Genomic DNA, 15189 nt, shown 5'->3' with positions numbered 1-15189 from the left:
ATGATCTGTTGGTTGAAACGGCTGTCCGTCTCCTCGCCCACATTCTCCTCGCCCGGCTCATTGATAAAAGCAGCAAATCTGAGAAACTTTAAACGCGCGTCTTCTGCGTCTTTTGGAGTTACAGAATAAATCAGACGAGTGAAAAATGAACACGACACCTCTGGAGACTTTCGACTTCGAGCGGAGGTTTGACGAAAAAGTCGCATTTGAGTGGTTTGAAGAAAACTGGTGAGTGAAAACTAAAATCCCAGCCTTTCTGATGAACAGAACCGACTCAGAGCTCCTCTATGGACCGGCTTTTGCAAATGCAAAGATAAAACGATTGCAGAAGATGTCTTGCCTAGTTTGCATATAATACATATAATTAATACACATATAGGCTCTTCAGCTTTTCCCAGTGGGGCCAGAGGGGAAGAGGACACTTCTCTTATCTGGACACTTCACACCTGGACACTTTATCTCTGTACTAATATCTGCACATATTTAGATAGATAGATAGATAGATAGATAGATAGATAGATAGATAGATACTTTATTGATCCCGACGGAAATTTAGCAGCCAGTAGCAGTCACACAGCAGAGGAAAGCAATAGTAGTAAGAGTGTAAACAATAACAGGAAGAATAAATATAAAAATCGTATTTATATTTATTCATATTCATATTTATATTATTTATATTTATTTATAAATATTTATATTCATTTATATATTTATATTTATTTATATAGTATTTATTCAGTATTGTCATTATATTCTGTTACCCGTGCCTCCTCGTACAGTCATTACTGCACTGATTTTTTATCTCGGGTTGTAGATCTTACTGCAGATTTTTGTATATTTCTATTTGTATATATGCCTGTAGATAGGTATTTTGTATTTATTTTTCTTTTTATATTGTTTCACCCTTATTATTATAACTGTGCTGTGTTGTGTGACTGATACTGGCTGCTGAATTTCCTTTGGGATCAATAAAGTATCTATCTATCTATCTATCTATCTATCTATCTATCTATACATACATATGTACGTGTGTGTGTGTGTGTGTGTGTGTGTAATACACTGCATATACTACAATATCAATTCATAATTCAGGTGCTTGACAGACCCGGATGGAGAAGCTTAAACTATCTTCCAGTAAAATTACTACTGCAGTGAAATTCCCAAGTGGAGATAAAGAATACCTGACCAAAAACAACTTAACTGAACAAGCATCTGGTCTAGAAAGTGCTCCGGCACTCAGTTCCCTGTGCTACAGTACTGAGAGCTGCAATAAAACTTCTTAGAACATCCAACATCTCTCAGCATAAGAACTGAGGTAACTCTGTTGTTCGCATTTTGGTCTAAAATAATAATAGTAATAACATAGTAATAATAATAATATATAGCACCTTTCATACATTAAAAATGCAGCTCTAAGTGCTTCATAATACAAAGTAAAAACAACAGAGGATGAAGAGACAAAAGATAATCAAAAATAAAAACAACAAATAATGAACATATAATAAATAGCAGAAACAGGATATGTTAAAAATTACAATTAAAAAATAAAAGACAAGATAAAAGAAAGAAAAAATTACAGTAAAAATGCTACTAACAAGAAAATAGAAGTTAGTATAGTAATATTCCAGTAAAAACAAAGGAAACAATAAAAAACAGTTAAACACTAAAGTAAAGAAATATGTTTTAAAGAAAGAAATTACTGTTTAAAATAGATGCAAAAGCTCCAAAATTGAGAGGGAAAAGCCATCCTGGAGCTGAACCACCACAACAGAGTGGAATCAATCCACTAAAAAGGGGTTAGGAACTAAATCTGAAGGACTGAAATGGAACTGAGGAAAAAGTAGAATCCACAAATGTTTACAAATAAACCTAAATAGAAGTAAATGTGTTATTATTTGAAAATCTTTTAATAGTTTAAATCAATTAAAATTGTTTAACAAAAAACAAAAAAATGAAATAAATCTGCAGACACACCTCCAAAGTTCAGTCTTAGAAGCTGGTTGATCATTTTCTGAAGTAATCAAACACATTCAGTGGTGTTGAGGTCTGGACTCTGGGGTGGTCAGTCCATCGTTCAGCTTCTTTGTTTGGTGTGTCCGTCTCCTTTTCTCAGTGAGGTTCTTCTTGATCAGCTACACATCCTTTCAGACCCACAGCGCTGAGTCGTCTTCTCACAGTGGAAGGATGGACAGAAACACCTGTGGATGTTTTCAGATCTGATCAGCTTGATTTTCTCCTCTCTCTCAGAGATGAAAGCTTTAAGTGCTGTTTATCTGATGGGGGCAGTTTTGGGGTCGACCAGCTCTTCCAGGTGGTTGTTAGGAGTCCCCAAAACTGCCCCCATGAGATAGACAGCCCTTAAAGCTGGGTTTCTAATTTCTCGTGTAAATGGACTGTCTTATGTCTTGTCTCCTCAGAAACATCTCCTAAACAACTCAATAACTCGTACCTTTACAGTGTGTATATGAATTTGAATGGGCCGTTCCTCATTAGTAGCTACAGACACATATTACATTTGTTAATACACCATTAATACTGCTATTATTTAGCTATTAGTTCATAATAATGGTTAGTTAACAGCTTTAAAGTATTATTGAATAGTTTCCAATAATGCTCGTATACTTTAGACCACTTCTGTTGTAACTACTGCACATTGTTACTTCACTGTGTTTATGTGTGACAGACAGACAGTGAGTAAATAAATAAAAGAGAGGATGATGAAATGATTTTCGGAGTAGACATCCAAAGTCCACATGCACTGTATCTTTCCAGGATCACCTGAGGAACGAGAGGGATATTATTTCCTTATAAAATTCCACTTCTGAATCCAGTCGTGCAGCAGCGCTGCCAGATTGGCCCTTTGACGCCCACTTAAGTGCCCCATCCGCTGCGTTAAATGAGACGCTGTTCAAATATCACTCAGCCTAACAGGTGTCGGCTCATATCAGTCCTGTGAACTGAAGTAACATCTGTAGAGCTGTGGCAAAGTCTTTATCTTGTACAAAACCAGCATGTGATAAGGAGTCCACGCTGTTAGTGACTGATGTGACTCACCTTTGTCCCGGTCATGACTACGTCACTGTAATCAGCTCCATCTCTCACATCCGACTGGCTGCAGACACATTTCTTTATCTGCAAGAAATTTAAGTAAAATTGATAAACGAATAAAAATAAAGTGAGGGTAGGCGATATGACAAACATATATATCAAATTTCACAGTATAATTGAAATTCTTGATGGATTTTATTTATCAGGGTATATATATTTTAAAATAAAACACTTTAGATGTTTAAATATGCCTATTTTTGTAGATTAGCAGTGGCGTATAATTCTGGGAGGTCCCTTTACTTTTTAATAAGGACCAATTTTGACATCAAAGTAAATCTGAAACAGCAACATATCAGCTATCAGTAGCAGTAATGGTAACCAATCAGCTCTCAGTAGCAGTAAAACTAACCAATCAGCTCTCATTAGCAGTAATACTAACCAATCGGCTCTCAGTAGCAATGATACTAACCAATCAGCTCTCAGTAGCAATGATACTAACCAATCAGCACTCAGTAGCAGAAATGCTAACCAGTCAGCACTCAGTAGCAATAATACTAACCAATCAGCCCTCATTAGCAATGATATTAACCAATCAGCACTCAGTAGCAGTAATGCCAACCAATCAGCCCTCAGTAGCAGTAATGCTAACCAGTCAGCACTCAGTAGCAATAATACTAACCAATCAGCTCTCAGCAGCAGTAATACTAACCAATCAGCTCTCAGTAGCAATGATACTAACCAATCAGCTCTCAGTAGCAATGATACTAACCAATCAGCTCTCAGCAGCAGTAATACTAACCAATCAGCTCTCAGTAGCAATGATACTAACCAATCAGCTCTCAGTAGCAATGATACTAACCAATCAGCTCTCAGCAGCAGTAATACTAACCAATCAGCTCTCAGTAGCAATGATACTAACCAATCAGCTCTCAGTAGCAATGATACTAACCAATCAGCACTCAGTAGCAGTAATGGTAACCAATCTGCACTCAGTAATGCAAACCAATCAGCACTCAGTAGCAGTAATACTAACCAGTCAGCACTCATTAGCAGTAATGCTAACCATTCAGCACTCAGTAGCAGTAATGCTAACCAGTCAGCACTCAGTAGCAGTAATGCCAACCAATCTGCGCTTAGTAGCAGTAATGCTAACCAATCAGCACTCAGTAATGCAAACCAATCAGCACTCAGTAGCAGTAATGCTAACCAATCTGCGCTCAGTAGCAGTAATGCAAACCAATCAGCACTCAGTAGCAGTAATGCTAACCAATCAGCACTCAGTAGCAGTAATGCTAACCAATCAGCCCTCAGTAATGCAAACCAATCAGCACTCAGTAGCAGTAATGCTAACCAATCAGCACTCAGTAATGCAAACCAATCAGCACTCAGTAGCAGTAATGCTAACCAATCTGCGCTCAGTAGCAGTAATGCAAACCAATCAGCACTCAGTAGCAGTAATGCTAACCAATCAGCACTCAGTAGCAGTAATGCTATCCAATCAGCACTCAGTAGCAGTAATGCTAACCAATCAGCACTCAGTAGCAGTAATGTTAACCAATCAGCACTCAGTAGCAGTAATGCTAACCAATCAGCACTCAGTAGCAGTAATGCTATCCAATCAGCACTCAGTAGCAGTAATGCTAACCAATCAGCACTCAGTAGCAGTAATGCTAACCAATCAGCACTCAGTAGCAGTAATGCTAACCAATCAGCACTCAGTAGTAGTGATGCTAACCAGTCAGCACTCAGTAATGCAAACCACTCAGCACTCAGTAGTAGCAATGCTAACCAATCATTACTCAGTAGCAATAATGCTAACCAATCAGCACTCATTAGCAGTAATGCTAACTATGCAGCACTCAGTAGCAGTAATGCTAACCATTCAGCACTCAGTAGCAGTAATGCTAACCAGTCAGCACTCAGTAGCAGTAATGCTAACCAGTCAGCAAATCGAAATGTATCTCTTTCTGTGTGTTACAGGACGACTTCGTTCGTGTTCTGCACTCTGTATGCTGCTGTTATATTCCTTGGCCGGCATTTCATGAGAGAGAGGCAGAAGCTGGACCTGCGAAGGCCTCTAGTTCTCTGGTCACTGAGTCTGGCTATATTCAGGTGAGTATCACTCAGATAACGCAGTTCCACTGCTCCACAGCCCACATGTGGCACTGGGCATGTTGATGTTAGCGTATTGAAAATTCAGCACTACAATGTAGTAAAAACTTCAATACTTTAACTTTCAACTCTTTATTTAAATCGCTATAACGCTACACTGATGTAATTTACTTAAAGGCGAATCAAACTGCAGATTCATCTGAGTTTATTCAGTAACACGAGCATAAACTGCAGGGATCAGTCAACACATGGTGTAACAGTTACAAATAAACAAACGCCGCTCAGCACCGCCCCCTAAACCTGTCATTAACAAACATCAAATAAACAAACGCCGCTCAGCACCGCCCCCTAAAGCTGTCATTAACAAACATCAAATAAACAAACGTCGCTCAGTGCCGCCCTCTAAAGGCGTCATTAACAAACATCAAATAAACAAACGCCGCTCAGCCCCGCCCCCTAAAGCTGTCATTAACAAACATCAAATAAACAAACGTTGCTCGGCGCCGCCCTCTAATGGCATCATTAACAAACATCAAATAAACAAACGTCGCTCAGCCCCGCCCTCTAAAGGCGTCATTAACAAACATCAAATAAACAAACGTCGCTCAGCCCCGCCCTCTAAAGAGGTCATTAACAAACATCAAATAAACAAACGTCGCTCGGCGCCGCCCTCTAAAGAGGTCATTAACAAACATCAAATAAACAAACGTCGCTCAGCGCCGCCCTCTAAAGAGGTCATTAACAAATATCACATAAATAAATTTTTTGTATTCAGTCTAATAAGCTTTGGCTGTTCAGACGATGAAAAGTGTTTATTTTTTTGATCAAGCATGGTGATTCTACACTCAGTATCAGTGTCAAGTTCAAGATTCTGGAATTGTGTCAGCCTTTCTTGAATGATATAAATTCAGCTATGTAGCCTGAGAGCAGGGTGGGGTGAGCTGAGGTTTCAGACAGATATTTCACTTCGCAGCATTTTATCTGATTATTTTGGATCTACTACAGAGACTGAGATTACAGTGCACCTGTATAATATCTGTCAGGTCAGAGACACTGGATATAAAAAAGGCTTGGTTGATCGCTGGTGAAACAGGTCTGAAATAGAGTGTAGACGGTTTTTCATATCAGAGACGTGGGAAGGTGTTTTAAGTTAGGGGTGCTGAACATTTTAGCAAAGCGCAGAATTTAAGAACACATCATGAATCTAACAGACTTTTTTTTGTGACCTTTCTTAAGAACACATTTAAGAAAACACTTAGAAGGATACTGGTGAATGAGGCCCATTCTTACGAACTTCTTAGTGTTTGTCTTAAGAACCTTCACAAGTTTTTTTCTTAAGAATGCTTTCGTAAATCCGGCCCCAGAAGTCGTGATGTCTACAATGCATTTATAGCCATTTTATTGACTATCCAAAATGACCAGTACCTACTCATGTATATTTGGGCCAAATTATATCTCAGACATTAGGCAGCATATTCATAAGAACTTCATGTAATAACTTTTTGAGAGCAAGCTTTTAGAAGCATTAAATTCATCAGACGTCTGGTTCCTATCACCACCACTCTGAACTGTTCTGACTCTGCAGAGAGCCTGAATTACATAGTTTTCTTCTTAATGATTTAATAATGGTGGAATTTTGAAAAATCATTGGATTTTCCCTTTAGGTATAGGTGAATGAGTAAATGTAATTCATGGCTGTGTAATTGAACAGTTGTGACTGCAGGGCAGAGTGCAGTTTCCCTAGAGCAGGTTCAGGTGTGCTGCAGCTGCATTTTGAACTTGCTCCACCTTTAATCAATCACTTTAACATGTTTTGAGTAGAATATCAGGCTCTGCACACTGACTGGTTACGATTACAACTCTACAGAGCACTGGAAGTCCTCCAGAGGAGACTTATATAGGTTTAATATGGTATCAAAGATGCTTTTAAATGAGTATTTTGTAATGTTACATGTGTTTGTTCCTCAGTATTTTGGGAGCCATCCGTACCGGATCCTACATGGTGCACACTTTCAGCTCCAATGGCTTCAGGCAGACTGTGTGTGACACCACCTTCTACAGCGCACCCGTCAGCAAGTTCTGGGCATATGCCTTTGCCATCAGCAAGGCACCTGAACTCGGTAAGCTTCCACACACACAGTACGGTACAGAAAGCAGAGACCACCTGTTATTTTAATTTCCAGTCAAAACAGTCATTCATTTTCCAGCATCATTAAAAAACAGAAAACATTTTGAAGAAAATTACACGTTTTTTTGTGTTTATTCCAGCTTTCATTCTTTTTAGGAGACTCACTTTCAGTCTCTCAAAGAATCTGCAGACACACCTCCAAAGTTCAGTCTTAGAAGCTGGTTGATGATTTTCTGAAGTAATCAAACACATTCAGTGGTGTTGAGGTCTGGACTCTGGGGTGGTCAGTCCATTGTTCTGAGAACACCAGCCTCTTTGACTGCAGACAAATCGGATTTGTTTCTTAAATCAGATTTGCAAGTGATCAGATTGGATTTGTGTGTCCAGACATCACCAGTCTATCTGCATGCATTGCCGTGGTAACAGCGTAGATGACAGCAACTACGTAGCTACGCTGGTGATGCGTATTTTTAAAACGCGGATGCAGGAGAGATGAAGGAGCATCATCTCGCCCTCCAAACTCTTCAGAACTCTCTTCATAATCATGAACCTTTAGAGCTCTCCTTGAATCCCAGCACTCCATCACTCTGGATTTGACATCATAATTGTTTGTCGTGGTCCGAGTGATGCAGAAGACACCAATCTGAGCGACCAGAGTGTCCAGACTGAGATCTGTAAAAACTCAGATAGGAATTGCATTTCAAACCACCTCCAAATGTGGTTTGGATTTCATGTGTATTTTGCTGTCCAGACTCACATCAAGCCAAGAAAACTGTTTCTGTCAGCACGAATGACAGTAATATTTACTGAACTCCAGCAGAGTCTGATGCTCGGAGAGAACATATACATCACAGGTTTATCTCTGTATTCTTCAGTTCTGTTTTTACCAGTTTAAACAATTAAAAATATTTCACATTTACCTCAGTTGCTAAATATGGTTCTTATTAAAAGTGAAGGGGCATTCTCGAATAATAAGGCATCAAAATAAGCATCTAAAATGGTTTCGTTGGGATCAGGTATCGAAAGGGAAAAAGTGATATCAGTGCATCCCTAATCGTACTGTATCGATCAGAATCACAGCACATCGTATTTTATCACTGTATTGTAAGTAGCATGTTGTCCTGTGACTAGTTTATTAGCTTGGGGCTAAAAAAACTCTAATAAACTGAAAATGGAAACATTAGCATATTAACATAAGGCATATTTTCAGCCACAATTGTAAAATAAAAACAAAATTCAATGATGTGCAAATCATTTAAACCCTATATTTCATTGAAAATACTACAATTGCTGTAGTTTAGAAAGTGAAATGTTTTCCTGTTCTTCTTTGATACAGGATTTCAGCTGATTAACAGTTCAGGGTCTCCTTGTCGTATTTTTCATTCCATAATGCGCCAAATGTTATCAGTGGGTGACAGTCTGGACTGCAGGCAGGCCAGTTTAGCACCCGTATATGCTTATATACTTAAGAATCTGGGTGCTAAACTAAAATATATATACTAAATTAAGACACCACTGTATCATATTCAATTGAATTATGAATCAGGGCTGCAACAAACGACTAATTTGATAGTCGAATAATCTATTGATTATTGAAACGAATAGTTATTCAGATTCTGAAACACTGAATTACCAAATAACTCTTATGTAGCTATCAGCTTTTAAATTTAGCTTGAGGTTGTTTTATGCATTTGCTAACTAATAATGAATACAGTAAAGATGAAAAACTGTTCTAATGAACTTTCCTGCTGATACAAAACATAAATAAAACATTTTTTTCCTGTCAAAATGTAAAACCAAGGATGTGCAAAGTAGCAGCAATAAAATATAACAAAACTAAATATGTTTTCCTTTAGTCAAGTAAATCAATCTAAATGTTAAATGTAAACAGTGCAGTCTGTGCTCTGTGCACTCTGCTGTCTGTCTACTCTGCTGCTGCTGAATTCTACAATCACAGGTCTTTACTGAAACGCAGGAAAGTCATCTCTCCATGATCTCTGAGAGCAGATACTCCCCACTGCAGGGAAGATGGGAAAGTGGCAAACTTTCGTGGTGAACTTGTTCTCTATGAACAGTTAAATTTGAAAGACTCTGTAAACATTTCATTTCAGCTGTAAACCTTCGTCCAGCTGCCCTGTATGTTCGCGGAGAACTACCTCCTGTTTGCGATTGGTGGAAAACGTCCGCAGAAAGCAGAAAACTGTTTGCATCTGTTAGCAAATGCTATTCTGTGTTCGCCGAATTTGAACACACCAAGGCCTCGACACTAAGACGACGATGCAGTGTTTAAAACTAAACGTTATCTAGAACGTGAGCAGGGTCGCTGTGGGTAATAGTTACTTCCTTCTCTGCTCCAACTCCGTTAATGATTTCAGAGAACAGCATTTTGAAATAGAAATGAGTGCTGTGTCGGCGCTGCACTGTCCTGTTTGTTTACTGTGTCTAATGGCTGTTTAATTTGTCGAATTTATTGTTTCTGGTTAAATTTTTTGTCTGTATGTTTCCACTTTATACTTTTTGTTCCTTGTTGCACCGTGATCTTCCTGGAGGAACGTAATTTCACTCCACTGTGTACATAGATGGAATGACAATAAAAGCCTGTTGACTTGACTAGATGTTACAGCTCATAACACAAGTAGGACGGCTTAACATTAGCATTAGCTCATGGGCTAGCACAGCTATCTTACAGAGATGAATCTTCTTCATCCAGTGAGGCGACGTGTGGATGTGCTCCAATGCCAGCTAAGGTTGGCTTTATAAATAGCACAACTGATGGCCTTTTTTTCTGAATTTAGCATGAAACACTCCCACAGATTTTGTTCTTGAGGCAGCCATTGTGGTTTTGTTAACTCTCCAATGAGCGGCAATGTCAAAACATTCCTAGTGAGCACAAGAAAGACGCGTAACGACTCCACCAACTAATCGACTACTAAATTAATTGCTAATTTGGTTGTTGATTTTAGTGAACTAAGTCGAATAATCGTTGCACCCCAGTGAATTTTGTGTATCATTACACCCCTAAATATCACTGTTGTTTATTGTTCCCTCTTTAGACCTACAAAAAACCCTAAATAAATGTAGCTGTAGAAAACGCGTCAGACAAAAGTATGAATAAAATTCAGGTTTCAAAAACCTGCTGCAGTTGTTTTTAGCCATGTGATGTACTTTGATCCAGGCCTGGAGGTAACAGTCATACAGTGTCAGAAACTAGATAATCAAGTCTGTTAGAGATTACAGAGCACCTCCACACAGTTTGAGGTGAGGGAGTGATGATGTAGGCATGTTAGTATGGCGCTGATTGACGGGGTATAAGCTTACATTCCCAGCTACATTAGCCTCGTTGCTCAGATGCCAAAGTGAAGAAGCACTAAGTATTCCTTTAAACTCAAACCTGTTTATTCTGCTCACCTTACTGATTTATGAGTGTGTATGCAGACTGACTACCACCGCTGTTAACGCTGTTTGCACCTTTAATCATTGTTTCTCCTGTGGTCTCAGGTGACACGGTCTTCATCGTTCTCCGCAAGCAGCGTCTGATCTTCCTGCACTGGTACCACCACATCACGGTTCTGATGTACAGTTGGTACTCCTACAAGGACCGGGTGGCCGGAGGCGGTTGGTTTATGACCATGAATTACACAGTCCATGCACTGATGTACAGCTATTACACCGCCAAAGCGGCCGGCCTGCGACTGCCCAAGCCCTGCGCCATGATCATCACAACAATGCAGATCCTACAGATGGCCATGGGCCTGACCGTCCTCGCGTTAGTTTACCACTGGCACCATGACGTCCACTGTGCCTCCAACATGAACAACATTGTGTCGGGCTCACTCATGTACCTCAGCTACCTGGTGCTTTTCACCTGGTTCTTCTATCAGTCCTACCTGAAGAGGGAGAAGAGCAAGGATGTTAAAGTTGAATAAGAGTGGATTGGCCAGTAGGGGGCAGTAGTGTGGATCTAGATTAGGAATCGGCAAATAATATTTAGTTAAACTGTGGATTAAGGCCCAATCCCATTTCTTATTTTTACCCCTACCTCTTGTTTTTGAGTGTCGCCCTAACCCCTTGGAAGTGAGTTACAGGGTAGTGGTTGAAATCTTCCCTCTGAAATGGGACCCTCAAATAAAAAGAGCATCACTTCATTAACAGCTACCAGCGCTGCTCTGTAGGCAACCCTGCCCTGAGAATGTAACTGCTGGACTATTTAAGGTGGAGCGGGAAATTTAGCTAACTACCGAGACGTCAGCACTACTAGGGATTTTAATGCTTGTTATGAAGAAAAGGACCATAATACACTGAAACAACATTAAACTAAGATAATATGATGGTTAGCATAATTTTTTAACAGAGAAAATTCTCACATTTGTGGCTTTCTTTGGTCTCTTGTTCTCCATCTTACCGTTTTTTCTTTTTTTCTCATAACTCTCTGTTTGGAGTCTCTGAAAAACCTCCATTTGGAGGATCATGTAGCTCTAACACTTCACCCTACCCCTCTGTCTCAACAAGAATCAGGACACCCTACCCCTAGACGTGAACGCACAAAACGGTAGTAGGGCTAAATGGTAGGGGCGAGGGGTGAAATGGGATTGGGCCTTAGAGTGATTCACACTGTGGTAAACAGAAACAGTTTTCACCACATTTGTGTTCATAAGTGAAACAGGAGATATTTTCTTAGGATTTCTTAGGTAGAAAGTCGTTGTACGTTCAGTCTTGTTTGTGGGGAAAAAATTATTCCATTTTTTTGTCATTTTGGTATCAAATAGAAAAGAGTTTAAGGTGCAGACTCAAACCCGTCAGTACACAGTGCAAACTGAATGTAAATGCACGGACAGCACTTAAAAAAATGAACAGCACTTAAAAAAACATACAGCACTTAAAACAAACAGCATTCCAAACAAACAGCACTTAAAAGGAAGCTCCACCAATTTTTTTTAACTATTTCTGCAGTCACTGAGGTGTGAAATGGTTGATTGTAGAGACTCAGATGTCTTTACAGTGGTGGTGATAGGAACCAGGGGTCGCCATGACTACAACACAAATATAGACATTTTATTTACTATCCAGAACCACCAGTGAACCTACACGAGTCTTCTGAGTTTATATGGAATGTTGATGATGGAAAATAGTGGAGAATCTGTTTAATATTTCTTCATCTTTATTTACAGCTTCCTACAAATGAGTTATATTTTACTGAAAGCAGTGATTCAACTTTTGAATGCTAGTTTTCATGCAGGGAACCTCATCTTACAGCAGTGTTCTTACTTTGAGCCTCATTAGGTTTTAACACAGTTTGCACCTTTTCTGTTTTGACATTCCTTTTAATTGTTCAGCAGCTATTTTGATTTGTTTGTAATTTTGTTTTAATAATTACTCAAAGTGAATTACTCAGTGTGTTGTACTGTAGGAACAGATTAACAGAAGATTTATTCAAAATGTTTACCTGAAAACCTGAAATGTGATCACAGCTGAAGGACATTAGATTGTTTAGAGAGAGTACTCGGGGCAGGAAACTTCAGGATGCTTATGAGGGTCCGGTTTGATTACTGTTTCTGACTTTTGCACTGTTCACGTTTGGTGTCTAGATTTTGTTGTTTTATTTTATCACTGGAGTCAGAAATCTAACATTGCCAACAAACACTAGATGTCAATAATCACCCAAATCTTTTTGGTAAATATATCGCTAAAACTGCTCTCAACCAGCTCTAACCTCATTCAGGTATTTTTTAAGGTCGTGCAGATATGGGGGCTCCTGAGTGACCCAACCGTCTAAACGTTGGCCCTGTCATCAGGTGATCACAAGTTTGATCCCTGGTGATGCTACAGCCGTCCGTGGCTAAGAGTCCAAGAGAGCACAGTTGGCCTCGCCCTCCCTGGTGGGTAGGATGCCCCCTGCCTTCACCCAGCGCAATGATAGCCAGCTGTGAGCTGATGTAACAGAATTGACGGTTGGCGCTGTCCTCCAGCTGTCCGATGGCGTTGCATTAGTGGCAGTTCGAAAAGATGCTTCACAGGTCTCGGAGGAAGCCTGTGCTAGCTTTCGCCCTCCTAGCACTGGTGGTATCGTGTGATTGGGGAAGTCCTGACAAGTGGGTGGAATTGGATACTAAATTGGGGAGAAAATTAGGAAGAAAATGTAAAAATGTCATGCAGACCTGTTGATGTGGTTTAGAGCACAGTGTGACTTTGAGCTATGAAAATGAACAAAACTGCACCGTGTAGCTGAACGCTGAGGGTGGACGCTTTAGACAACAGGTGTTGTGCCGAATTCCGAGTCCCCTGCAGAATCCAACTCCCCTTCACGTGCATATGTTACGCAGGCATATAGATGATAGGTTACTACTCGAGATTATAGTTATTTATAAATAGAAACAACAGAAATCATGAACATAATCTGCGACATCTATATGCCTGCGTGACGGAAACACAGAATTCGGCATACCACCTTTCGTCTAAAGAGGCTTCCTGCAGCTACACGGTGACATTTTTATAGCTCAAGTCAAGTCATAATGGGTCCTTAACCACATCTACAAGTCTGTGCGACCTTAATGAGGAGCTGTATGCAGTTTGAGTGGGTTCAGAGACATTTTGGGGTTGCATTCATAAAATCTGGGTGACTATTGACTTCTATTGTTAGCAATAATTGCCTTGTAATCTTGGCTGAGTGGAAAATCGTTTGAATTATATTTTTCACTAATGCTCTCAAATAGTGCTTCTGCCATCATTAAGTTCAGAGAGACATACAGCTACACACTCAAAATCAATGGTTCTTCAAGGGTTCTTTAGTAAAGCAAATGGTTCTGTATAGAGCCATGAATACTCAAAGAACCCTTTGCATGATTAAAGGGTTCTGTACATCATGAAAGCGTTCTTCAGATTGATGGAGAATGTGTTGTAGATAGTTCTATATAGCACCTTTTTGAAAAGGGTTCTATTCACACCAAAATCGGTTCTCCTATTGGTACAAGCTTGACATCGTAACAATAGCAGAACCCTTTTGGTGCCATATAGAACTATCTACACCACATTCATAATCAATCTGAAGAACTAATTCTTGATGCAAAGAACCCTTTAATCATGCAAGGAGTTCTTCGAGTGTTCATGGCTCTATATTGAACCATTTTCTTTACTAAAGAACCTTGAAGAACCATCATTTTTAAGAGGGTAGCTCTATGAAGTCCAGAATCCAGAGCGTAATGCAGTTCACTCTCCCTCGCTCAAAAGGAGTAAAACTTGAAAAGCATAACTGCGGCTGGCTGGCTGCAGTGTGAGCACACCTGGAGGCTTTACCTGCTCAGGTACTGATAGAGATCTGACAGATAGGTATCGGAATGACGGGGAGTCTCGTGCTTTAGTGAAGATATGCTTTGTAGAGAATGTCTCACACATACCTTTGCCGGTCACAGATTTAGATGAAGTTTCCTCATTGCTCGGCTCTCATTGAGATTATTTAATGATTTCCTCCGTCTCTGTGACTTTTATTATGACTCTAACAACTGATTGACTTTGAATTACATAATCACAGTGAATGCACTGCCAGACAGCGTTTTATGTGGGAGTTTTTGCCAAACCAGTTCCTGTACCCCCTTTAAGACAGTTGTCCAGTTCGTCCGGATGTGGAGATTGTTTTGTGATACTGTGTCTGTATATAGGATGAACTGAAATACAGTGCTGAGCAATAAATTTCCAGTCAAAACGACTTTATTCATTTTTCAAGTTATTCACCCCTAAATCTGCTCTCAGCTGTGTGAGTCAGTGAGTCACTCTTTACCTTTATTCCAGCTTCCAGTCTCTTCAGGAGACTCACTTTCACTTTCTCAAAGAATCTGCAGACACACCTCCAAAGTTCAGTCTTAGAAGCTGGTTGATGATTTTCTGAAGTAATCAAACACATTCAGTGG

The 15189-nt window shown here is 39.7% G+C and overlaps 1 protein-coding gene across 1 annotated transcript; it reads left to right on the top strand.

Annotated features, from left to right (window-relative positions):
* Positions 1–49: 49 nt before the first annotated feature.
* On the top strand, positions 50–14987 carry zgc:92749 (elongation of very long chain fatty acids protein). The gene is made up of 4 exons (XM_036571864.1): positions 50–228; positions 5029–5160; positions 7129–7280; positions 10787–14987. The coding sequence occupies exons 1-4, from the start codon at positions 146–148 to the stop codon at positions 11212–11214; spliced, it is 795 nt and encodes a 264-aa protein (XP_036427757.1). The 5' UTR covers positions 50–145; the 3' UTR covers positions 11215–14987.
* Positions 14988–15189: the final 202 nt, after the last annotated feature.

The sequence above is a fragment of the Colossoma macropomum genome, unplaced genomic scaffold, assembly GCF_904425465.1.
Source record: "Colossoma macropomum unplaced genomic scaffold, Colossoma_macropomum, whole genome shotgun sequence".
Taxonomy (NCBI): domain Eukaryota; kingdom Metazoa; phylum Chordata; class Actinopteri; order Characiformes; family Serrasalmidae; genus Colossoma; species Colossoma macropomum.
Note: the sequence above shows the minus strand (reverse complement) of the source record. Positions and strands in the feature narration are given on the sequence as shown.